At 44.4% G+C, this 27,689-nt stretch overlaps 1 protein-coding gene across 2 annotated transcripts in view; it reads left to right on the forward strand.

Annotated features, from left to right (window-relative positions):
• Clstn2 (calsyntenin 2) overlaps positions 1–27,689 on the forward strand; it is a 558,760-nt gene that overhangs the window by 508,681 nt on the left and 22,390 nt on the right. For both annotated transcript variants that reach the window (XM_075964915.1, XM_075964916.1), the window contains exons 9-10: positions 8,466–8,628; positions 23,068–23,234. In XM_075964915.1, coding sequence (XP_075821030.1) covers positions 8,466–8,628; positions 23,068–23,234 — 330 coding nt within the window. The remainder of the gene's footprint in view (positions 1–8,465; positions 8,629–23,067; positions 23,235–27,689) is intronic.

A 27,689-nucleotide genomic window follows, 5' to 3' on the forward strand; every position in this document is an offset into this window, starting at 1 on the left:
CCAGCAGGCACACGGGGCCCCTGAGGCTCTGAATCTGTGCCCCAGGGTCCTGACAGATGTCGCCTGGCTTTGGAAATTCATGAGGAAATATCCTCGGGGGAAGTCAGCGGCTTATACTAGAGACAAAGTCTGAAAGAGGAAGAAAGTATGGCCAACCAAGGACAGACATTTGTCTTGAGGTAGTCAGTGGCAGGAAGAAAATGTGAACCCCAGATTCTGAGGATAAGGAGAGGGGACAGGGGCATGTAATTCCTTGTCACATCCTTCGAACCAGGAAGTGTTAAAACATAGTGGAAAATACAATAAACATGTGTTGGGGAAAATGAATTTTGCAGCAGTCTTCTGGGAATTTTTATTACAAGCGCCTCATAAGAAATAAAACAAGTAAGGTTCTATAACTGTTACTTTTTCATTGCTATGAAAAAAAAAAGTCTAGACAAGAGCAACTTAAAGAGGCAAGGGTTTCTTTTGGCTCTTGGTTTGAGAGCTGAGCCCATCCCAGCAGGGGAGTGTGCTGGCGGCTCTCGCTGTGGTAGCTGGGGCATGAGCCAATGTAGCTGTAATCAGCAAGCACTGAGAGATAAATGCTGGTGCTCTGCTCGCTTCCCCCCTTTAATGCAGTCCGGAACCCTGGACTATGGTATCGCCAACATTCAGAGTGGGTCTCCTCAGCTAAACCTCTCTAGAAAGATCCACACAGACAGGTCCAGGGGTACAGCTCCCAGCTGATTCTAAATGCAGTCACACTCACAGAGATTATCCTACCCTACCCTGCATCTCTAAGCAGAGGTTTTCAAATGTAGCAGCTCCAGTGCGGCCTGCAGGCTTGCACAACAGCCTGCCAAGCCCCACCCTGGAGCCTCTGCTTTGTTAAAAGTGAGAGTCAGAGTCTGGGACCCAGGGAAGTCTGCATTCCTAACAACTTCTGCAGAGATGCATGAGCACCGCACCATGCTTTAGGAATCCTGCTGAAAACAGCCTGCTGAGCTGTACTCTATGAAGGTTTCCAAAGAGCATCTGCGTGGTCCATCTTGCAAGGCAACATCTTATAAACTCCCAGTTGGGAACCAAAGCCTAAAAGGATCACAGAAGGACATTTTCCTGAGTGATGGCAAAGGGGACCCTCATGGCTCCTGGCTGTCCACTCCTGAGCTGGAGGGCACCAGGAAGGTCCAGTTCCAAGAGTCATTGGCTGTGACCTCTGACTCCTAACCTACTCCATTAATTTTTCCTTCACGGGGTTCTGACAGATTTATAGAGAAGCCCCAAGCTGGGTGAGGGGAAAATCTTTTAATTAGAGGAGTCACTAACTGTACTGGGATCTTTATTGCATAAAAACTGGTAACTGAAATCACAGAAAGCTGAAAATGAGCATCATCCAGGGGTAGGGAAGGGAAATCTAATTAGAATCCTTCAAAGGCACTGCTTTACTCTAAATCATGAAGGAATGAGTGAATGAACGAACCAATGAACCAGCTGACTATGTAGAGAGAAAGTAGAGCATCATGCCACAGCTCCAAAGTGCCAGGGTGCAGACACGCCACCAGTGTCTAAGAAAGGACTAGTATGCTTTTCTGTCCCTGTGGAGTAGCTGAAATCCTGCATATTGAGCAATTCTTGATTTATATGCTTCAAAAACAAGTTGCAAGGGCAATTTTCAGGATTGTTTTGGGGATTTGCCCAAATGCTACTCAAACAAATTCCAAACAGGGATGGCCTCTTGGACACAGGCTGCCGGCTTTATCTCCTGTTCCCAGCGGTCCTGAGTCAGCTCTCTGGGCTTTCTGATGTAAGGCCCAGTGGGTAGGATCTGAGCTGTCATGGTCACCTCCACAGGAAGCACACTGGCTCAGAAGTGCAGGTGACCTCCTTAAAAGATCTTAAATGGATTAGCAAGAAGAGTGACACTCTTGTCTTGGCAGGATAGAGATGCTACATAATCACATCGGGATTCCAGCTTCCTGATCCTGTTTTCTTCATTCCCATCTATGCTTAACGTATTTGAAGTTGTCTTTCCAAGGGCCCTATGGACTTCATTTCTGAGCTTGGAGCTTCCATTCTGTGTCAGCTATCCTCACCTAGACCCTGATACCCATGCATAGAGCAAGTCTAAGACACAAGGCACTAGGCTGGCTTCCACCCTTCAGCCTAGGTCAGCAGCCGTATTTGTCCTGGGATCCAGGCTTCAAGCTGTCCCCTATGTGTATGCGCCAACTTCATGCAACTAACCCAGCTCAAGCTCTCTTTTTGCAGAGGGACAAGGACCTAAATGCTGGTTATTCTCCCCAAGGGCTTTTGTAGCTCCCAGTGATGGGTGAGGCTCAGCCCTCTGCCGCCCTTAGTCTCAATTCTCACCTCTAATCCTTCGTGCTTGATGTCGGAAGAGCTCTCTTTCCACAGATCTTAGCCTTGCTCTTTATTTTACTGTTGCCAGTTTACCCAGCATCTCAGTGTATTTTGGAAGAGTAAAGACTAGAAATAAGTGCTGAGCATTGTAGGTCCTTTACTAAATGCACACAACCCCACAAGTGATACTGTTATCATCATTCTCACCTAACCAATGTGGCAGCAAAGAATTGGAAAGATTTTTCTCCCCAAGTTCAGAACAGAAATCCTAAGAAATTAATATAGAATGTGCGATATTCAACCAGTTACTCCAGAACCCCAGACTCAGTCTACATGGACTCTTTCCTGATCCTTCATTTCACTTCCTTGTCCATTTCATTTTGTGGTTTACACAAGCCCCAGGGCAAACCTGTCACTCTAACCAACCCACATTTATACCATTGCACAGACCCCTCTGTTGCTCAGACATCTCCACCTTACTGTCTGTACCAGGTCTGCCTTCTCAGTCAGCGATTCCCTCTACCTCTTGGCAAGTGTTGAGAAGGAGTGGGGTGCTGAGTGGCAGAGGGGAGAGAGAACAAGACAGAAGCATGGGAGCAAGACACTAAAGTAACCTGTGGGAGCCATGCCGGCAGGGGTGCCTTAGATGACAGATCACAAGACAGGAGCCCAGAGGGTGTGTTTAGGCTGATGTGGGAGGGGAGCACTGCTGAGCCCAGTTCGGGACATGATGAATCTGGAGTTCCTGAAGAATCTCCAGCTGAGGTTGCTCAGGGATAATGTGGCTTGTGAGCCCACTGTCCAGCAGCTAAGGTCTGCTTGAGGCTCTGGTGCGATCAGTGTAATGCACGAACACTGCATTGTGTGAAAAAAAAAAAGGACAGGAAGTGAAACATTAAAGCCCGAAGCCAGTGCTGGCCCGAGTGTCACCTCCAACTCCCAAGAAGTTTACAAGCTCCACCTTGGGATAGGAAGCCTTGTCATTTCTTTCCTTCTCTTTTCCCTAGAGCAGATTTGAATCTCCTGCTTTAACAGGGGGTTGGATAGCCTAAGTAAGAATTTGGAAAGCTGTTTCCAAATGTAGAGCGTCTTCTCAAACTGATTGTTATAAACATCACCCCTGCCCCAGCCAAGAGAGCTCCAGACTTCCTGTTGCCTGCACACAAAAGGCAGTTTAGGTCCTCAGTCCTCTATCCCTGAAAGATGCTTACAGCCTGTCTCGCATTCCTCACCTCTCCTGAACACCTATCCTACCCAAATCTGCATCTGTGTCTCCTGCTTCCCATCTTCCTAATATATCACACCCAACATACACACCATACCATACACACACATAGACACACACATAGACACATACCACATACACACACATACCACACACACATCACACCACACACACATACACACACCACACACACACAGCATATACTTACACATACACACACACACAGAGACACACACCACACACACACAGTATTTACTTACAGAGACACACAACACACATAGCATATACTTACCTTGCACAGACCTAGAATAACTATGAACTCCAGGTTGTGAGAAGCCTGTCATCAACGCCTCGGTTGCACTAGAAGCTGTAGCTAGGTTTGGGGGTGGTTCTTCACAAAATACGCTATGCTTTTTGCACGTCTCTACAGAAAGATATGACTGAAAGAATTAGACGCCATATGCTGCCAAACCGGTGCCTCCAACAGTGGGAAAAATGACCGATTAAAGAACTAAGAGGTTTCTGCTTCATTTGCTTGAGATTTATTCTACCTTCCATGCCCAGGGAAACCTCCACAGTCTGCAGCACTCACCCTCAATTCCACTCTCTCCCAGCTGGAAAGATCTCTCCATTCTTTCTCTGGAGCCTCCAAGTGCTCTGCACCTGACTTACAACATTCATTTAAATCCCCATTCCATTTGAATATTTTTGTATGCAGTCCCCTCACTCTTCCCCCTCCCCACACTGCCCCCCTCCCCATTTGACTGAAACTCAGGAAGGCAGAGAATCTATCTCATGAGCTCTGCTGTCTCTCACAACCTCCATAGATACAGGAATTGACACAGTGCTTGGCAGATCAGTGTGTCACATGCTGAAGAGCTGTGTTGAAAAACACCCAACTTAAAGGGGAAACTAAGTCAGAGTTTCCAACATGGATGTGGTATTTGAATCAGGCAGTCAGCAGCTGCGAAGAGAAACAGCCAGAGTCATGCCCAGCCTTGGCGTGGGTCTCTGAATCTCTGGCCTCTTTTTTACTCACCATCTAAAGAGCATCCATGGCCACCTACCATAATCCCATCTGAGAAGGAGGTGGAGAAGGAGGTGGCTTTGTCTAGGTCATGCCTTGGGCATCCACTCCGGGGCACCATGGGACGGGTGTCAAGCTAGTTAGCGTTGCCAGTGATTCACAAGAAGCTAAGAACTAAAGTTCATCTCTTCCCCCAAGGAAAGGTCACTTTGCCTACTTGCCTTGTCTTGGTTGACCTATGTAGCAAGACTTCTACTTTGCTGCCTCCTGGCTCGGTCATTTTTCAATTACAATTTGTCCCTGCCACTCTAGCCACGGGTCAATGTGGGTCTCTTCCTGATCATAGATCCCCATTTATGAAACTCTAATTAGGCATTTCCTTCACTGCTGACATAGCTCATCGGGACAGGTCTGCAGCCGTAAGCTAGGTATAAACCAGAAGACTGTTTGGATACCCAATTAAGAGCTCATGCGCGCAGCTCTGCTCATCCCTCTGCTCCTCACATCTGTGGTAGCTCTGTTTTGATTTGGGAACGCATGACCCGTACCTCTATTGTGATTCATTACAGAAATGAGACAAGATGTGTTCCTCCATAAACCTCTGGGATATTCCCTCCTTTTTAAAATTTTTTTTGTACTTAATGTGGCAACAATACATACAGGAATCTTTTCACAATCTCTGGGTAAAAGAATAAAGAGTTATAATCTTTAGCTGGAAAAATATCCCTGTATGTATCAAGAACCTTAAAATAACTATGATATTTGAGCCATTTAATATCCTTTCAGGAATCTTTTCTAAGGATATGTTCAGAAATGCAGAAAAATATTTATGCCCAAGAAATTGATTATAGCACCATTTGTAATCATTGTTATAAAATTAATATGATGAGAGAATATATATATATATATATATATATATATATATATATACGTCCAATGGCATTTTCTATTTATACAAAAACTGTAAATAGAAATGTATGTCCCCTTCTCCAAGGTTGAAAATGTGTTAAATGCATATTCTTGAAGACTGCTTAGAGCCTTGGATATGCTAATGAGGGTGGAAAAGCCTCTTCACCTCCACCATGAGACTTAGCTCAGGACTCAGGCTCCCTGTATCATGAGAGGTGTCGTAGCTGCCTATCAATGAAGCATAAAGCAACAAAACTATAGGAAAAGTCTCTAGGAAAAGCTACCATCCTGGGAAGGGCTCTGATGCTCTTAGGGTATGAAATGGTTCTTACTTCTCCTAGAAATATTTTCCTATGAAAAGGCTGAATGTTGAGAAATCTAGCCAGGGGACATTCCACTTCATCTTCAGCAGTCACAGGGTGTGATATGATTGGCTGAGGCACGTGGGATCGACCTGCATGTTGACAGAGAGGATGACTGCCATGAGGATAGTGATGGGACCCAGGACAGAGCTATCCCTGTTAGCTTACTTTCCACGGAAGAGGAAATGTGTGCAGGAATACTTTGCTGTCACCCTGGACGGAGCCAGAGCTTCCAGATACTTCTTGAAATACCTCCAGGATGTGAACCATTTTCTAGGTTTCTTCTGCTGCCTGGATATCCTTGACTCCAGCTCCACACACAGGCTTCACTGAGGTCCCTTGAGTTGGGAGCTTCATTCAGACACTTCCCTTCCAACAACCCTAAACTCAGAGTTCCTGCTGTGTTCCACCACTATAACCTGGAGTTACCCCCTCTAGTCACAGGCTCACCCCAATATCTCTACATTCAGATATGGTCTCATCAATAAGGTGGAGAAGGTAAACTGAGTCAGGGACTCTCACTGAATTCAACAAGATATTGGAGTGACCCTCGTGGACCCTTCCTGCTTGAACCTCCTATTACAGTCCCTAAAATATTCATCAGGCTTTATCAGACTAATAGGCTTCAAAAGAAGTAATTTTCTGAGATATGAGAAGGGACAATATAAAAAGAACATTAAGGAAGAAATTCTTATTCCAAAATGAAAGGGAAAAGATCATTTAGCATCCCTGTTGGTGTTATCTATTCATGAGAAACAGCACATTTAATCCAGTGCGGGATGGAGGGAGGGCTTTGATGCCCTCACCTTGGGGTCCCCTTCATGCAGAACTCATCAGCCTCTCCTGCCATCTGTGGCAGGGGTGATGGAGAGAAAATGATACAGATGAGAGATACTTCAGAGGGTTCCACGGGGTGCAGAGGAGACTGAACACAAAGGAGAGCCCAGGCTTGCACAGAGGGAGGGGACCACTATTCTCCAGTCTGGCTGCCTTTTCTGTCTCCTGCCTTCCTCCCCACATTTTTGTTATAAATTGTACAGTGTGAGTCTGGTCTCTTGGGTCAGAAAATGTGACTCCTACTGTATCAGTTACTTTTACATCACTGTAACAAAATGCCTAAGAGGAGGGGAGAAAACTACTTCTGCTCATTGTTTCGGAGATGTCAGTCCATCATAACAAAGAGGGAAAGGCACACAGCCAAGCCATCCTTGGTAGTCAAGGAACACAAGAAATGTGTAGAGTGAGATACAGTTCCAAGGACGCCTTCCTAGTAACCTCTTCCTCCAACTAGGTCCCACATACCTAGTTTTCGCCACCTCCTAGTAATATAGCCATATAATGAAGCCATTAAGGGATTAATTAATTCATTAGGTCAGAGCCATATGGAGGCAGTCATCCCTGGAAAGGTCTTCACAGACACGCCAGAGGTGTAGCTCGCTGATTCTCTATGGGTTTCTCAGCCCAGTGAGGATGACAGTGGGAATCAACAGTCACACCACCCTCTCCCAACATTCTACAAGTGCCCTGAGAAAGAACAGGACCCTGAGTGTGGCAGGCTGTGAAGACATAGTTAAAAGTAACTAGTCCTCAGTACAAGTAAAAGGTTACATCTGTGGCTCTTCTCTGCTTCCCCGGGTGCTCCAAGGTGAAGGAAGGCAGAATCCTGCTAAGAAGTCTGTCTCCCTTGGAATCTTTTCCTTGAATTAGAAGGGCCAGGCTACACTAGGTTCTCTGATGAGCCCTAAGCAGTGGATTAGGGGCTCTGATTCCTCAGGGTTCCTGCTTCCTCCTCCTCTAACTCTGAATTTGAACCACTCTGCTGTTCTCTTCTTTCCCTGTCCTTTCTTCTCTCCTCGTTTATCTCAATCTCTAGCTTTACTTTCATTGAAGCACTATTCTTTGTACAGCTCCATCTATCCCAGAACTTAGAAAAATGCATTCACCTGCACCTTGTCCATTGAAGACACTCCTACCTGTCCATCAAAAATAGTGGTGATTATGTGAACAAGATGTTCTTTCTGCCTGTTGTCAAATGCAGTCTGTCTGCCCTCTGTGGCTAAAGGTTCTGCATGCATGAATCCACCCAACTGAGGAATGGCTCCCATATTGAATATAAGTAGGCTTTTCCTTTTCTTGTTGTTAGTCCCTAATCAATACAGCTGAGCAATTATTTAAAGAATTTACTCACATTGGGAATTTTAAGTTATCTGGAGTTTATTTAACATACGCAGGAGGATTTGCATATGTTAACTGCAAATGCAGCATCATTTTCTACCAAAAAAACTTGAACATCTGCAGATTTTAAAATCAGATTGGTTCCTGGAGCTGATTATGTGAACTCTAAAGGGTGGCTGTACTCAGCCAATGACTGGGTCCATTTGTAATTCTTCTTTTTATTGTGTTTGATAAAGAGTTTGATAACCTCAGTGTGTGATATATGTCAAAATTATGTTCTTTAAGTCTTTGGGGTAATAATTTCTGACCCCAAAACATCTTCCTCTACTTTCAGAATGAGATTTTAAAAGGCTGCTTGATGTCACGTTGTAGATCCAATTTTAAGTGTTACTTCTCTGTGTGTGTTCTTTCTCCCCATTAGATTTGTGACAAAGAGTGGCATTACTATGTCATCAATGTGGAGTTTCCTGTGGTCACCCTATACATGGATGGAGCAACATATGAACCATACCTGGTGACCAATGACTGGCCCATTCATCCATCTCATATAGCCATGCAACTTACTGTCGGCGCCTGTTGGCAAGGTAACCCTAAGTGGAGCCCTCTTTCAATTCTGTGTGCTGTCCATGGGAGATATTGTTAGAGAAAAAAGAAAAGATAACATGAAAGCTAGCCAGAATAAAAGTTGCTAGTTCTTTACTAACAAAACAGTACTCAGAAAAGTAAGCATTAATCCAGACACTAGCTCTAAGTAACAATGGAACGCCAGGTTTGAGAATGGATTTTTATTTTAGCTCAACCAAGACAAGTTCATGGATGCCTCTGAGTTACTAAGGCTGTTTTATTATTCTGGGATATTAACTGGTTCCACACAGTGGCTGCATATATGAAAGGGTTGAATATAGAATCTCTAATCAAAATTGTCAATTATCTCAAGATTGCTTAGAAACCAAGGATCTCATTGTCACTCAAGTGTCCAAACCCCTGGCATCTGCATGCTCAGGGCTATGAAAAGCAAATTGTTCACAAGCCATACAGTCATAGGGGCCATTCTCGAGGTACGCTCAGTGCTCAGTACTGACCCTTGCCTCAGCCCTGTCCCTCACCTCTTAGGACAGAGGCCCTTGGCCAATGCCACCCATTGGAAAAGTCCATTTCTTCTAGTTTCTGTTTTCTTGAGTACTGGGGATTCTCTGAAGCCCACTGAGGGCAACTAGAGGGGAAGGAGGATGCTCCCAAGTAGACGGATAGCACTCTGAGGTAAGACCCAACCTTGTGTTGATTGAATCTGTGAACGCCTCCAAGACTGTAATCTGTGAACCACTCAGTGGTGAGGGGAGAGGTGCTGTTAATGAAACCATCCCACAGTAGTTTTAAGAAATTGATTCCCACATCTCACATGGACACCAAAGCCTTGCTCAAGCCCAGTTAAGATGACATTGTTCCTACATATAACCCCACACAATAAGCGATGTTTTTCATCAGGACCACCAACTCACCAATAAATGACATACAGACTTATTATTAATTATAAATGCTTGGCCGATAGCTTAGGTGTATTACTAACTAGCTCTTACACCTTAAATTAACCCATATTTTTTTTATCAACATTCTACCACGTGGCAGTACCTTTTATCAGCATGACAAGTTCTAAGTAATCTTGCTTTTTCTCTCCACATCCTGGAGATTCTGCCCTTCTTCATTCCCATGCTCTCTTTTTCCCTCTCTGTGAGTCTCACTAACCTCTTCCTGCCTAGATATTGACCATTAGCTCTTTACTAAACCAATGACAGCAACACATCTTCACAGTGTACAAAAAGACTATTCCATAACACTGTACAATCTCCTGTATACTTTGTTTTCTTGACTATTTATATCCCATAATGCAAGATAAATACTCTACAAATAGTACATATACCACATTGTTTAGTCATTTTAAATGCCTGTAAATATGAAGTGTAGACACAAGTTTTAAAGATATATTTTTAAGCCACCTGAAGAACCTGTAGGTATCAGAAGCCAACCATATAACAATTTGCTCTCTGTGGATCAGTTGACACAGGAATGAGTTAGGGGAGCCACATGTGTCTGTGGGCTGGATAAAGAGTGGTTTTGGAGCAGCTTCATGGGACAAATATGGAAAGAGGAGTATATATTTTGGGAAGCAAAAGCCAGGGAGTAGACACAGATCAGTGAAAAATAAAAATAGATGTTCCTGAGCTGAGGCTACCCATGTCATGTGTGACATCTTTCACCCAAGGGTGACAAGCCTTGTTTAACATTTTTACAGGACTTGTGGATGAGAGTCTTTTCATTATTGTAGGCTCCTAAAGGTGACAGGAGAAGATTGTACCTTATGGCAAGGATCCATGAAACTAACAGATAGATCAAGGCACTAACGTAAAGGTTGGACAGAACTTATTGATCATTGGACACAGCTGTGCTGAAGTGGGGGCCTTGGTGTAGCTCAGAGCCCCAGCCAGATACCAACATGGGTATTACTGGACATAGCCTGAAGAGAAAAAGACACCGCTAGGTACATCCTTCTATGAACTTCACCATGATTTCTTCCTGGTTGCCCTCAGAGATCACATCTGGGTTCTTGTCACCCCAAGTCAGTTATAGCTACTGCTCCTCCAGTTATATGCTTGCCACCAGAGGTGGGAAAACAATCCCACCAAATAAAAAGTGATTCTGTAAATAATTAAGACCATCCCTGAACCAGGTAGAATAGGGTGGTGCCCTGCAGTGACAAGCATGCTCCAAGTCTCAGTTAATGAATACTTGTGTCTTGATATTCTTTACCAGTTGATTCCCTGCTTTATCATCAATGTGGGATCCTGATGGAGGAAGGTCATTGGTAATAAACAAACTGCCTTGGCCCATTTTGATAGGCCATCCCTTAGGTGGGTAGAGTAAACAAAACAGTAATGCTGGGAGGAAGAGGAAGTGAGCTCAGACTCGACAGCTCTGCTCTCTCGAGCAGAGGCCATGCTCCCCTCTCCCAGGCAGAGGCCATGAAGCAAGCTGCCAGGTCAGACATGCTGAATCTTTCCCGGTAAGACTGATGCTACACAGATTATTAGAGATGGGTTGATCGGGATATGAGAATTAGCCTGTAAGGGCTAGAGTTAATGGGCCAAGCAGTGTTTAAAAGAATACAGTTTGTGTGCTGTTATTTTGGGGCATAAGCTAGCAGGCGGCCGGGGTGCTGGGGACGCAGTCCCGCCACTCCTATTACAACAGGACCCAAGCAAGGACAGCAGCCACCTCGCTAAGTACAAAGAAAGAAAGCACAGCTAAGTGTGTACAAGCTCCAAGAGCTTCTGCCTATCAGGGATACTGGTCACTTTAGTCCTCGTATTGCCCAGAGCAATCCATCTGACCAAAGCTAAGAGAGCAGGGAGGTGATGGTTGTGGTGTGTCTGGAAGGAAAACTGAAAGTATTTATGAATAGCATATATAAATACCACAGTCTATCCACCTTGTCAACTAACATCTGTTTGACTTTCTCAATTAATATAATAATTAATTAATACATATTAGTCAGTATGTATTAATACATATACATGTACTTACAGATTTATATATATTAATAGAACAAATAATCTGACATTACCACAACCACTATGCACTCTCCCAGTACACAAATGCACACACACACATACACACCATGAAGCACTTCTATTAGAAAAGATGTATTAGAAACATTCTAGTGGCCTTGGTCCATAGCAGTTATGAAAGACCCTCTTGGAAGATGTGAGTGAGGGTGAAGAATATTCTTTGTGTCCTCTTTAAGTCTATGCTTGGAGTTGTTCCCTTCACAGACCACATCTGAAGAGGATGCTGTGAGTCTGTAAGTGACAGCTCAAAAGGACATATGATTACAGTTTATTTGAAAGCTACTTTGAATGCTAAGTTGTAACCCTGGTTTCAACATGTTGCTATGATAAACTCCAAAAACAGCATAGAAGAGGAAGGAGTTCACTTCATCCTACACTTTGATAACTCACCCTTGAGAGAAGTCAGAGCAGGAACTCCAGGGAGGAAGCTGGAGTTAATAAACATGGACGTATGCTGCTTGCTGGCCCATGCCCAGCTCTCTCACCTGCCTAGGGATGGCGCCTCCCACAGGGGCCTAAACCTGCCCACATCAGTCATCAAGAGAAACACCCACAGACATGGCCACAGGCCAATCTGGTCCGGGCAATTCCTCAGTTGAAGTTTTCTCTTTCTAGGTTTTGTGTCCAGTTGACAATAAAAACCGACCAGGACAAACGCTCGTTTGGATTTTGGCTCATTTTCCAGGCATGTGCTAGGGATGCTCTTCCTTGGGTAGATGAGGTCTTGAGTCTTTCTCTGTCTACTCTGCTGAGTGGCAGTTCCTAATATCAATTCCTGGTGGGCATTGCAGGAGCTGATAGGTGCTGATGCAGGTGCTGCAAACTCTTTACTTCCTGTAACCTTATCATTGCAAAACACAACAGCCTGTCCTCCTCTTGCTAACCAGCTGTGTGCTTCCTTAATTCTCCAAGAAGCAATGAGAGGCTGAAAACTCTGAGCTTGAGTTACATCCCAACCTTACCCCTTGCTGGCTCCAGGGTCCTAACGCCACTGTGTTCCACAGAACCCTTCTCTAGAAGCTATCTGCTTTCATTTTTTTTCTAGTTTCCACATGAGAGAAGATATGATAGTTGTCTGTATCTGCCTGATTTTTCTTACCACGATCTCCAGTTGTATCCATTTTCCTGCAAATAGCATGATTTCATTCAACATTGTCCTAAATAATACTCATGTATCCATGTATGTGTGTGTACACATATGTGTGTTTTCCTTATATAGTTTATCTGTTAATGGGTACCTAGGTAAATTATATATCTTAATTATTGTAAGTAGTGCAAAAACAAACACAGGTTTGTGGATATGTGTATTGACTTAAGCTTCTCCAGATATATATGTGCCAGAGTAGTATGGCTGAATTATAAAATTTAATTTGTTTTTCCCTGAGGGCTAAAGCTATTTGAGCAATTTTCATATATTTATTAGCCATTTGTAGTATTTTTTTGAGTAGTATCTCTTCAGATCATTTGACAATTTTTGATGAAATTATTTGTTCTTTAGAGTTCTTTATATACTCTGGATATTGATCCCCTGTCAAATGGATAGTTTGCAAAGATTTTCTTTTGTGTGGGTTGTCTCTTCATTTTTTTCCTTCTGCTGTATAGAAGCTTCCTAATTTGATGTAATCTCATTTCATTGCCTGTGCCAATATTTCTGGTATGTTTTCTTTCAGAAGTTTCAGAGTTTTAAGCCTTTGATTTACTCCTGTTGATTTTTTTTAAAATACAGAATGAGGAATAATGGGAGTGTAGGTTTCATTTCCTGCATGAAGGTGTCTTGTTTTCCCAGCACTCTTTCTTGAGCAGGCTGTCCTCTCTCAGTTTATACTCTTGCCACTTCACTGGGAATCCACTGGCTATAGGTGGCTGGATTTATTTCTAGGTCCCCTGTCCTGTTCCCTTAGTCCCCGTGTCTTGTTTCATACCAACTCCATGCCTCTGATAGGATTTGAACCAAGCACTGTGATGATGCCGGCATCATCTGTGCTCTTTTTGCTCCTGAGCTTCTAAACTCTAGTTTCTCAAATAAGAGTAAAGCCTGCCTCTCAAGGTTCCATGAGGGATGCGTGTGCTTGGCATGTTTCATGTGAATGAATGTGTCACTTTAACATATGTTCTGTACTTCCTCCACCTTCCTTCATTTCTTTCATCTAAATCCGACACAATAGACAATCGACAACCGCTAGGCCTACTCTAACACTTGTGGCCCCAGCTCTCCTCAGCTGCCCTGCATGGATTCACTTTCCTCACCTCCCCTCAGGCTAGTCCTCACCCATGGACTCTGCCTTCCCAAGATCCACGCATTATTCAGAAAGGAAGCTGTAGGACAGTATTAGAAGGCATTAAAGAAAGAAAGCTGTAGAACCGTATGAGAAGGAAAACTATGGAAACATGGCTAGAAATTCAGTCAGGGATGTAATCAAGCTGTTTGTGGGTTCAGGAAGAAAAGTTGGGTACTTTCCCAAGAGGAATGACTCCTGTGATTCCCCCCTCCCCGAAATCTTAATCTTTAAAATATAGAATGAGTAAGACCTCATAAAGAAGGGAAGGGAGGTGACAGCAGGGAGCATGAGCGTACTCAGGTCTCCCTAACTCCAAGGTACATGACCAAGGAGGCATCGGGGAGGAGGTAGAGGAAAGGAGTTGAAACTAAGTCTCAGGATACCATGCTGCCTGCCTGGTTAAAGAATTTGGATTCCTATAAATCCCTGCATTTTTCTGGGAGCCACGTTTCTGTCTGTGTATGACAAATCAAAAGATCTTCCAATAAGATGCAGCCCTGTGAAACTGATGCCCCGCGGAGCAGCCCTCGTCTCCACATTTCTCAGCCTTCTGCCGTCTGCTTACACACATAGTGCCGAGCCCTGTGTGTGCCCCTCTAATTGCCTTGGACTTGCAAGCATGGGGAGCTTTTCCGGTGCTTCTGAGGATTACTAGGGAACTGGTTCTCATTTGTGAAATTTCCGATTGGGATCAGACAAAGTGAATAGAAACTGATTTGATGGACGCTGTGTGTTGGGTTCTTCTGGGAGCTGGCTCCAGCTCCATTGCTGGGCTGTGTTCTGCAGACCCAATTAGCCTACTGTGTCCTGTTGGTGAATTTAAAAGGCATGCAATCAGCGGAACTTCATTTTCATTGGTATTTTTCCAGTAATTAAAAAAAATGAGACTTCATTTACACTTAAGAAACGTTGCCAGTGAGGCCTAGTGCATGCAGCCTCACAAAATCGCGAGGAAAGTCTTTGAATCCGTCATTTGCATTAACCAGTTCCAAAGAGCCTGGCACTGGCTCTGGCAGGGGCCTCCTGGCTATGTCACCTCTTGATGCATAGCAACGGTAAAAGAATACGCAAGCAGGAAAGATGCCATGCTAAGACTCCAATCCAAATCTCTGGAAGAGGACATTCTTGTGATTACCCACCAGGTCTCAGTTTTCAAATGTCCAACATGTTTCAAATGTTTCAACACTGTTACTCTGGGAACCAAACTAGCAATCTGTGAACCTAGGAATGACAAATTCAAACAATGGCAGGACACAGCAAGGTAGATCATTTAAATACTAGGTGAATCCTTTTTCTTTAGGTTTTCACTTGTAAGAACAAAACTGAGTAAACTGAGTTCAATTCCAAATACTATGAAAAATCAGATAGCCACATCCACTTAGCTCCTGGACATCTATATTGGACCTAACTATCCAGGTCCTGTAGGCTACCTGTGCAAGGAGGTAGACCAGATAGCTGCCAACTCATGACAGTACTTTACAGAGTCTTGAGGTTTCTAGAAGATACCATCGAAGGCAGCAGTCCCGGGAACCTATCCTGTGGTAGACTTGAGTGTCTCTGAGTTCCTTCTGTGTGTTGGAACCTGAGCAGGGATTCTTTTAGTCAGGTGGCTATATGCGTGAGGAGCTTTAGAGGCACGCTCAGGCAAACCAGGCTGCTCCTTGTCTCATCCCCATTTTCCTTGATGTATTTCAGCACAGTGCCCCATACCTGTGGCACTCTTCCTAGTGCTAACTGACCCCTGTCTCTGCAGTTTAGAGAATCCTGGGCTTTCTAGGATATACAGGCTCTCTCCCCATTCCTAATGATACCACCAATCTTGGATTCTTCCATTCCATCCTGGGACCTATTTTTGCTCAGTCCTATCCCTGACTTAACTATGACAACAGGGGATGGAGAAAAAAAATTCCAAAAAATGGAGGTTTAATAGGGCAGATACAAAATATTCATTGGAGTTTTGAAGTGAAGACGAAGGGGAAAAAAAGGCTCAAAGGGATCAAAAGACAGACATAGCCCAAGGGTTGTAATCGGTGGCATATGCGCCTCATGCTGTGCAACTGGAGCCACATGTGGCCCTGAGATTTGCTGTGCATTTTCAGGTCATTTTCCCCCCTTCTTCCAGGCTCTAACATTGGTGCAGAGACTTGAGCTACATTCTTCCACTTAATGAGCTTGGTCTAATTTAGTACAAATTTCTTTTAATAAAGTCTGTGTTCAAGTTATTCTCCATCCCTTGGGTTTCTGCTTCTGAAAAAAAAGGAAGGCACACACCAGCATAGAGTGCTCTCTATCCAGACAGCATTCCCCAAGGAGTCTGTATGAAACTTCCTTCTCACAGGATGCCCCTTCTAAAGGGAGACCAAGGTCAAATTTACTACCCCTGGTCCTAGGCCTTATATTTAAATTGCACACATGCACTAGGCACTGTGTTGAGCACCTTAGGTGGGCTCCCCTATGGGCATCTCAACAGCATGTGACAAGAGCATCATCTAGACCCCACTCTGTAGCATGTCAGGGGCATAGAACCTGGATCTGAATGCAGATACATACCACCAGTATGAGATCACCACAGCCAAAGAGCACTAGAGGCTGCTGGAATCTGAGGCAAACCTGTTGTCCGATGTCCTTGACATTATCTCAGAGTTCTGACAACACCAGCCGAGACCTAACTTCAGACCCACCAGCATCAGGCTGCAGCAGGAAAAGGCTAGCCCTGGAGTTTGGAGTGAGTAGAGGGGAACTCTAGACCTCACTGCCACTGTTCATCAACTCCGGGTCTTTGAAGACAGCTCTGCCACTCAGACTCCCAATTTCTTTGTCTGGGGAATGAAATCAATATTCCGGATGATGCATGAGTGACCTTCTGACTCCATAAATTTAGAGCCTCAATTTCAGGGATCTGACTTTTGGGGTCATCACTAAATCTTATGTTTTGTTCTCTACAGTATCATATAAATATTTGCTATGAAAACAAGAGAAATGGTACACTTATATTTTTTTTAAGAAAAAGAGGGTTAAGAAAGCTTGATGAAAATGTGTCACGGCCAGCCACGATGACAGATCATTTTTCTTTGCAAGTCACCTGCAACTTATAGTGACATGAACCCCCTTTAAGGTTATATGCACGTAGCTTTAAAGCTGCAGCCTGTGAGGGTCTATTACACACTTCACTTCGTCTTTGCATTCCAGGGGTATCTCCATCACCAAAATGAGGGAAAAAGAGAAAGCAAGATTTCAGACAGTCTGTCCATTTACATTGCTCAAAATTGATAGTTGACCATCCGTGAAATTGCGTTCATTGAGGGGCATCCTCATCTACAAGCCTTGCAAAGAGCAAGCAAAAGAAAGCACAGCCTCCACTCTTTCCCATGTATTTCTTAGACTAAATAGCAGGAGGAAAGATAGCAGGAAAGACAGTAGCTTTCTGAATACCTTTGTATAAGATGGAGACTTGGTGTGTTCACGTTACAGAGGTCTCTGGCTTTACATTTCTCTTAGAGCTGCATTTATCGTGAGCAGACTCCACCTCTCAGAAGACAGGCAGTGGGTGATGGATATGCAGCTTTTCATTCACATTAAATGCTCTGCTTCAGAATAGGAACGCTGCATCAGATCATGCATGCAAAATAACATTGTCCTTTATATGGGTTGGCGCTTGGTTCCCAGTTGCCAGGCAGGTGCAAAAACATCAGAGAACTCAAGTTCCTTATGTAAAGTGGTGGAGTATTTGCATAAACATAACAAATACCTTCCTGTAGTCTTCAAAGTGTCTACAGATTATTTATAAGACCTAATGTGGTAGAAATGTTCTGTAATGGTTCTTATTGCTTAGAGACAAATGCCAAGGAAAGGACGTATCTGTGTTTAGTATATTTAGATGTTTTCAGTCTGTATTTCGTTAAATCAGTGGTTGGGAAACCACTGAGGGGCCACTGTTTGCCTGGTTTTTAAAGCAACTGGGATTCCCAGTCCTCTTCATCCCAGCTGCTGGGAATTGCCACCGAAGTCAGCGTCCACAAAAGCTACAAAACTGGGTATCCACTGCCAGCACCGCATCAGTCCCAACCTGTCCCCTGCCAGTAAGTCCACTTTCAACTTTTTCAGCCACATCTGATTAGATGGTGTGCAGGAAGAAGGTTGGATCAAGTCTGAATCTTAATGTTCCTTGTTCCTGGCCATGTGGCCTTGGGAAAGGTATCAAAACCTGTACCTTTATTTTGTTAAAAGAGTTGTCCGTGTATCAGATCAGACTAGCAATTCACAAAGATGAAATGGTTTCTTCCACACCCATCTTTGTTTCATTTCAAGCTTCATTCCATGTGAGTGAGAGAGGTTTAACCTCCTCAAATTTGGCATTTTTCCATTTCCTTGGGTAATGGTGGGTTGATCAGGGAGGTGAGGATGCAGACTTATTGGGTAATATGGGTCCAGTCACCTTTCCATGTGGTTATCCATTGAAATGATGCTCATCTGCCTCTTGGTCCTCAGTCACTAATGACCCTTTAGGATTGACTGCTGTCTTGGCACTTCCTTTCCTTCCATGGGCTACATCAGTCCTTGTGGTGTTTTTCATGTTCTCTGTGCAGGTCCATCTATGTATAATCTACTTAGTGCCATGCAAATATCACACATCCTGCCAGGGGCTCAGTCCTGGAAGCAGCTGTAGGTGATTTCATCCTGTGATTTATCCTCTCCATTTCCTCAACCTCCCTTGTCTGGTAGAAGCCAGATTATCTTCCTCTCTACCTCCTGAAGGTGGACTTGCTGTCAGGTCTTCTTTGTCCTTTGGAAGGTTTCTGCTTCTGAAGCCCATGCTTGGACCTCTTCTGTGGCTATACCTGTGGCAAGGCTAGACATGTGCATAAATGGAAGTGAGATGAGAGAAATACCCAATAAAAATATAAAACACAGGGCTTCAGATCTCCAAGATACCCTCATCTTTAAGGATTAATGAAATAGTATAAGAAGGAACTTGATTCATTTCAAGGGCCTCTTGGCCGCTATTTTTTCCTCTGACCTAGTAAACAGGTTGTTTAGAAATGGATCGTGTGCTGCCTTAGAAACCTCAGATTATTTTAGCAATCTAATTCTTATATTTTAATTTACCTTAGTCGCTCTCTCTACTCACTATATACTCCCGAAGACCCTATTCCACAGCCTACAGTTACAGGAACCTAATATAAAACCTAATATAAAACAGGAAATGTTTTTGAAATGTTGATCTAGTCTAAGGATTCCAAAATGATGTCTGGAAACAAAGTTTTGATATTTTGTTCTTTTAAAATGATTCATGACCAACTTTATTTTGAATTTTGACAGAGGAGCTGCGTGTCCCATGTAGACACCTTCAATATTAAAAAGAAAAAATTTCAGTGTATCTATTATTTTTGATATCTTATATCACATCTAATACTGGGTAAAATGTGCTTCAAATTTTATGTGTGTCTCCCATTGCAAAATGCTAACTAAATTTCACTCCTAGAGACTTCTGATTCATAAACATAGTACAGCACAGACCTTGGATTCTTAAGTTGAAATACAGAACATGGTACCTTGGCATCCAAGCCTGTCACAGATATTGACATTTGAGATAGAGCCTTTGAGTGAGATGATGAGGTGGGATAGATGACAGATAGATGGAGTACTCAGATTTTAGGGATATACACTTTACAACTTCAAGCCTAAGTTTTATTGTATGTGAGTGCCTATATAACGAATGCCTGTCTCCCAGGGCGGTTATGAAGATTCAAGGAGATTATGTATGTTGAGATTGCACATGGTGTTGGATACACAGGTCACACCTAGTCAGTGATACTCATTGACTCTACTGATCAAGGGTTAGAGACAAGGCAGGAAATAGATGGCCATTTGGATAGCATCTCTATCATTTATGCTCAAGCCCTCATCCTCTTTTCTGTAGGTTAAAAAAAATCAATTCACAAGATTATAAGTCAGACATTTTATTGCTATGACAAATACTAAAAATAAATAAATAAATGTGAAAATATAATCCTTATGTGCCAAAGTATTTATCTTGGCTCATGACTCCAGAGCCTTCAGCCCTGACCTGCCTGCCCCATTGTTTCTGGGCCATGGCAAGAGAGAGCATCCTGGAAGAAGGATGAGGAGGAGCAGAGCTGTTCCTAAGACATCCAGGGAACAGAGAGAGTGACCTACATCTTCCAAAGAGGCCTCACCCTGTATGCTTCTGTGGCTTCCCCACAGTTTGAATAGTTTGAATCCCTCAGTGAAGGAGGTCAATGATTTGGTCAGAGCCCGCTTCATTCAACCACCTTCTAAAAGCCCAACCTCCAAACATGTAGGACCCACTCTTCAATATGGGAGCCTTTTGGTTGGGTCACTTCACATCCAAGCCATAACACTAAGGCATGAACATGCAAATTTTTATGGAGGAGCATCAAGAACAGGAAACCTCAAACTGTCCTCCCATAGCCAGGTCCTTTGCAAGCCATTCACCAAAGTCCCATCTATTTGGAATTCCCTGGGAACCAAGCACTAAGAATGACTTGTTTTGCTTTCAAAGCAAAGAATCCTTATGCATCAAGGAAACAACCTATGAGACAAAATGGTTTAACGCATAAAGACAAATGGTTCCTATAGCAGAGAATATCCCAAAACACAGTGACGGGAAAGCCCACCGGAGTCCTCCTTGCTCCCATGTGACTCTTCTCGCTCTGCCCTACATTCTGCATCGCCCTCATCACTCCTAGGCTAATGACCAGATGGCTTATGCAGTGTGGGTTTATTATATAAAGACAACAAGAGCTAATTGAAAACCTCCTGAGAGCAAAATAGAATCTGTTATGTGTAAGCTACCAGTCATCTTTTCCATGGTGGTAGCCGAAATTTGGTCCCATGCATCTTCTTGGGTCTATAATTATGGCTTATTGAATGCCAAGTACTGATTGTCTTCATCTTCTTCCTTGGCCCCAGACCCACCCCCTGAATCCATCACTGGGGCAATAATGGTGTGATAAAATTTGCTTAGACTCTCTCTCTGGAGCTTGCACCCATGCCCAAAGCCTCAGGCCTGTCTTAGCAAGAAGGAAAGGGCGAGAGAGCCACAGTGCCCACGATGACTCTGGTGGCATGCAGCACATCCTCCTCTTCAATCCGACAGGCAATTATAAAGCATCTGTTGTATGCCAGGCAGACTACAGCATGCCAGGAGGACACAAGAGGCTAAGTGTTCTTGAGAAGAATAAATGAGTCAACTTATGCACAGTGCCTGGTGCAACCCTCAGCCCCTAATACTTACTTGCTCAGTATTGTCTTCATTAAAATGAATAATGCATGAGTGATCTTTGCTATCCAGGAAAGAGAGGCTTAAACTAATAAATTATAGCAACTTGCAACGAGCAAGCCTGCGGGTAGCATCAAGGAGAGAGATCACATAAGGAGCATGCAAAAGGCCCAACCTGGAGAAGCTCACAGCTCAATGCTTCTTAACCTTGGCTTCACATCTGCTTTACCCAAGAAGCTTTAAAAAAAAACCCTCCCCATACCATTAAATCAAAATCTCCAGGGTATCACACCAAGGCCCAGGCATCAGTTTATCTTTTTAAAGATTCCCGAAGGATTAAAACTTGTAGCCAAGGTGGATGATAACAATTTAGGCTACCGAGGATAGCATCTGCGTGTAAACAATTCACTAGTAATTCCACATGAAAGCCGTAAAACCAACTAAAGTGATCCAGGCCCTACACCTAGAGCACAGTGGGTCTCGGGACAGGGACGGGGTTTGGGAAACAGGGACTCAGTAAGGTGTGAGGAGACAACAGTGACAGGGAATGAAAGAGACCTTTGAAAGACTGTGAAATTTGCCTAACTTGGGTGACAGGGAGGTCGGGATGGGGTGAGCAAATGTAAGAGCAATGGAACAGGCATGAGGGAGAACCCAGGCCAGCCCAGAGAGCCACGCAGTAGGTTATCAGGAGAGGTTCAATCAGCAGCACCTAAGGAGTTCCAATAGGAACGTCTACTACCCACAAGGCTTTGCTGGCACACCTGGCTCACCAAAGAGCAGCAAGAGTGCCCCAGGTCCACTTAGCTGGAAAGCTGCCCTATGGGGTGTTGTAGTAGGAGTGGCGGGGCTGCCTCCCCAGCACCCTGGCCACCTTGCTAGCTTATGCCCCGAAATAACAACACACAAACTGTATTCTTTTAAACACTGCCTGGCCCATTAGTTTCAGCCTCAACCCATTTCTAATAATCTATGTAGCACCACGAGGTGCGCTTACCAGGAAAGATTCAGCATGTCTGACCTGGTGGCTGGCTGCATCGCCATCTGCCTCAGAGAGCAGAGCTCTCACGTCCGCCAGGGAGAGGGGAGCATGGCGTCTCTGAGCTCACTTCCTCTTCCTCCCAGCATTCTGTTCTGTTTACTCCTCCCACCTATGTTTTAACCTATCAGGGCCAAGCAGTTTCTTTATTGCTTAACCAATGAAATCAACAGGTTGATATATGATACTCCCACATCAATGAGGAGCTGGGAAAGCTGTTTACAGGGGTGCCCAGCCTATTCTCAAGCCTCGGACAACATAAAGCACAGAAGCTTCGGGAGCTGCTGTGCTGAGACAGCCTACTAGCGCTAGGGGGCACTAATGTGTCCTACGAGTCATGGAGGCTCAAAGAGTTTTCAGAACCTCTCCTGGGAACGATCAAGATGGGGACTCAGTCTCCGTCCATCTTCTCTCCTCTCCTCATTCTGTTTGTTCTCTGAACAAAAAGCCAAGCAAGACCTGGGTTAGATCTGTCCATGCAGTCCATCCAAAGATGGTGGAGGGGGACTAGGATTAGTAAAGAGGCTAGGGAAGGCTGTCTGGGTGAGGTGGGTTATAAGAGAAGCCTGGCTTAGAGAACAGCGGGGGAGATGGGCGTGACTCCTGATGAAGCTGCATCTTGAGTACCTTGAACCTTGCATGGGCATGGTAGCAGACCCCAGCTCCCATGGTGCTCAGCCCCTGCACACACAAACACACATTGGCTTGTTTCTGTCCCTTAGAATTAAAGAACACACAGACAGTATGAGTGACCTTGGTTCCTGGTGCTTCCTACCTAGTCTCCTCAAGGCAGATGACAATATTTCTTGTTCTTACAGGAGGCGAAGTGGCCAAACCACGGTTTGCACAGTTTTTCCATGGCAGCCTCGCCAGCCTCACAATCCGTCCTGGAAAAATGGAAAGCCAGAAGGTGATTTCTTGTCTGCAAGCCTGCAAAGAAGGGCTAGATATTAATTCCTTGGAAAGCCTCGGGCAAGGAATAAAGGTAAGGAAGGCACCAATACCACCTCTGATAAGACACCGATTGAGGAGTAGAAAGTTACCCAAAACCTGAGCATGCCAGGAACTAACTGTTTCCCGAGAAGCCTCCGAGAAATGGAACCTCTGTTAAGGTGTGATCACACTTTGCCAGAGACCAGTTAATGACCATGACTTTCAGGACGGACTTCTGCCGCCAGCTCCTGAAACTTCTAGATCTAGAATAGACAGTAGACACCATCGCGTCTTCCTGGAGAGGGGTATGAAACTTCATTTGTCTGCAGATTGTTTGTTACTTTGCTATTCATTTGCCTAAAGGCGCTAAAGTGGCATGCAGGAATACATTTCAGAAACATAAAATGTAAACAAAGAATTAGGACTCTGAAACACAAATGAGACAGGAGAGAGACGACAGACGTGAGGTAGAATTGGAAAGCAGATATGACAGTCACTAGGTCTTACATTGTTAAAGTAAAGCCAGTTCCCCTTCAAGCAATATCTGGAAGTCACAAGAAAGATGAAAATGTGTGGTTTTTATTGCCTATGTAAAACCAAAATATGCAAGTGATTCATCAAATCAGAGCTGTGTTCTTAGAAAAGCATCTCTCAGAAGGCAGGGGAGAGACAGCTGTGGCCCCAGCAAGCTTTACTTGGATAGGTAAGGTTACCTTCTGGTCTCACCTAGATATAAGAGGCTCTAGCTGGTGCTGGACCCCTGAGTTCTGAATAAAAATCTGGGTCAGTCCCATTGAAGACCCTGATGAATCATGACAGGCCCCAATGTGAGAAAGTGAGTCCCTAGCTCTTTTCTGGAAGTCACAATGGCCTACCCTCTGTGTCCTGAAGACCAGGAAAGCTCCTGGAGTGCCCAGAAGCCATAGTACTTCCCCTTGGCTATTTCCCAAGGGAAAGTGATAATAGCCGAGAATCTCTACTTGCTGTCCATCTGTCTCCAGTCTATCATGGGCCTGCCTTGCCATCTACCATGGGCCAGGTAGCCAGGGACTCACTTTCCAGCAGAACCTACTCCTAACGTAACAAGGGTCTAACACTTGAGGACTCTGGCCCTGGATTTGCAAGCAGGGCCTGCTGGTCTGAGCACCTGTGACATTCATTAAAATGTGATCACTTCAGTAAACATATCATGTTGCTGTTATGGGCATGGTTCTACCATACAAAGGTGGATGATCTCAGCTTGTTGTCTTTAGATACTTCAGTAGCTCTAATGGTCAATAAACCTGTTTGGGTACCACTACATTGACAGTGAGCACTGACATTCCCCAAGGACTCTAAGAGGCAGACATTGCTTGTTCTAAATGCTTTCTGGCCATCCCTCTTTGTGATATCCCTTCCCATTGATAAAAGTACTGTGTTATTCTGATATTGAGAACTGAAGGATAAAGGATGTTCAAGAAACATCCTGAAGTTAGTGATGGGCTGATCCAGAATCTGAATCTAGGCATCCCCACACTATAGCTTCAGATTCAGGGTGAATGGCCTTCAGGGAAGGCTCCCCAGAGGAGGGGAAGCCTGAGGAGAATGTGTAATATCAGGTAGGAGTCCTCCCAGTAAAGGAAGGGAAATAGCGAGCAGACACTCCAAGACCATCTGGGAATTTGAGCGGTAGCAAAGGAGCATGGCAGAAATGCACAGGAACCTCGGGGCCGGTGTTGGAAGCGCCCAAATAGTAGCACAAAAGGGGGACCAAGGAGCTAGATGAAGACCATATCATGGACTCCTAGATCCATTTAGATGTATTTTGTTTCCTGTCAACTACGAGGAGCCATTGAAAGCTCAAATAAGAGAAAATAATCTTGGTCTGCAGGGTTTACGATCCCTACCCTAGACACTGGGTCAGAAGGGGAAGACAGAATACAAAAGGCATGGTTAGGCAGGATTGAATTCCCAGATACTGTTTACCAACCATGGCTTTGACACACACAAGCTCAAATACGCATGTTAATCGCATGTCCCAGGGAAAGCATGTGTTATTTCCTTGGCATATTGTCCACACAGTGCTACAGAGATCTAGCCTCCAACCCTCTCTTTTTCACACTCCGACTCACTGCCTGCCTATAAATGCAGCCTCTTCCTTCAACCATCCCCAAGGGCCACAGTTGCAGAGTTCCAGGCTTGATGGAGAAAAAAAAAAAAAAACCAAGGATGCTAGACTTAACAGCCAGGCATTTTGTGAATAATAAATTAAGAACCAAAGTGATTTCTAATGAGTAGTCATAGCCTGTGGAAAGAAAAAGTGCTAAGCTAAGTGTCACACAAATAGAGGGGTCTAGGGGAGGCCGTTTGGCATCCCACCGGCTCATACCCAAGTCACTACAAATGGTCCTTTCCCATCCCTAAGGCCTGACTTGAGAGAGCACGAGGTCTGCAAGAGAAGTTAATAAGACACTCAGTTTACAGAGCGCTCACTGGGGGCTATTTTATGTTCATTGTCTCTACCCCTCAAAACAAATTAAAGATTATGACCTCATTTCAAAAGCAAGGGGACTGGGGCTTAGGGACTTGTCCAAAGTAAGTCCTTGCCTCTTTCCTCCACACCAGCAACTCTGATTAAAAGATGGCCATGACCATTATTAAAACTAACTTCCTTCAGACCCTGCATGTCTCCTGTCCATCATTGCTGAATGACTACCATTTGGTTTGCCAGTGACTAGTCGTGTGCTGTGTGATTGACTTATAAAGAAGCAAGACATCACTTGCTGAAGGGACTTCTCCATGGATATGGTCTAGCACCAGCTCTTTGTTCAGCTTATCTTCCTGTGGATCGTGCATATTTCTGGATACTTCTAGAGGATATTTCAATCTCCACAGGGTTGTGGTGTTTGTTGCCTGTGCACATGCAAGATACCACTGAATAGTCACATTCTGGAAGAGTATCCTGTTGTAATAGGAGCGGCGGGGCTGCATCCCCAGCACCCCAGCCGCCTGCTAGCTTATGCCCCGAAATAATTATACGGACACTGTATTCTTTTAAACACTGCTTGGCCCATTATATCTAGCCTCTTCTCGGCTAACTCTCGCACCTGGACTAGCCCATTTCTAATAATGTTTGTAGCACCCGAAGGTGCGCTTACCGGGAAGATTCTAGCCCACGTCCATCCTGGGTCGGAGCTTCATCGCATGCGCATGGGAGAGGGGAGCATGGCATCTGCTCCAGAGAGCAGAGCTGTCGAGTCTGAGCTCACTTCCTCTTCCTCCCAGCATTCTGTTCTGTTTACTCCACCCACCTATGTTTTAACCTACGAGAGCCTAGCAGTTTCTTTATTATAATTAACCAATGACCTTCCTCCATCATTATCCTGTTCTGATTTTCACAGCACCATCTTTGCCACCCTCACCTTCACAGTGTGGGAGAGCATGAAAGAATAGTGACCTTAGCGCCAGACACTCCTACGTTCTCAGCACCAGTATTTTTATTATTTATTTATTTATTTACTCCCTTGGTGACCCTGGGCAAGATATTTCAACACCCAAAGCCCCACCCCCCAAGTACAAAAGGAATTAATACTATGTATCTTTTAGCAATATAGATAATACATTTCTGTAGCAAACCTAATAGGTTCTCGGCAAATCACAGGTCCTTTTGAGGCACAGCAGACCTTTCTGCTAATTTACTTATGTATCTGGAGGAGGATGCATGCCATGATACTCATGCGGAAGTCAGAGGACAACTTACGGGATCCAGTTTTCCCCTTCTGCCATGTGGGTCTCAGGAATGACAATTCAAATTGTCAGGCTTGGTGGCAAAGGCCTTTGCCCTCTGAGCCATTTGGTTCAGATGAAAGAGGATTGCAGGTGGTAGTTGGCCAGGGAATGGCAAAGTGCCCCACAAGCCATAGCCAACCTGATGCTGAGGCAAGGGAGCTCAGGTCTTGGATAGGAATTTTATTGATAGTCCAGCCTACAAGGAAACTGAAGAAACCAGGTGAGTGTCTGGGAGAAGTGGCCGTTCTGGAAGGTTATCTTTCTATCATCTTCCTGGCTTACTATGATCATAACACAGATTCCCAAGGAACTATGGGCTCTGTTTGCCACTATGATTGTGCCAGTACAAACATGTTTACCACATTACTACAGACATATCCCTAGAGCATGAAATACTGCAACTAGAAAAATATGAGAACCTATGAAGACTTTTATTGATCCTGCAAGAACTATATTGGCCACTGGGCCAGTGCCCATCTTCATGTTCTGTGGTTAGAAGGATGTTCTCTGGCCTGAACTGGGTATTAACTGGAAATCCAACCCATTGGCTAGCCTGTGCTTTTGCTAGGATTCAATGGACACCTGTGCTCTCTCAATTGCCAAGAAACGCTATCAGGTCATTCTTCTCGAACAATGTGTCTCAACCTCTGGGCCATGACCCCTTTGGGATGGAATGACTCTTTCACAGGGGTCACCTATGACCATTGGAAAACACAGATATTTATATTATGATTCATAA

Source organism: Microtus pennsylvanicus, chromosome 3, assembly GCF_037038515.1.
Source record: "Microtus pennsylvanicus isolate mMicPen1 chromosome 3, mMicPen1.hap1, whole genome shotgun sequence".
Taxonomy (NCBI): Eukaryota; Metazoa; Chordata; class Mammalia; order Rodentia; family Cricetidae; genus Microtus; species Microtus pennsylvanicus.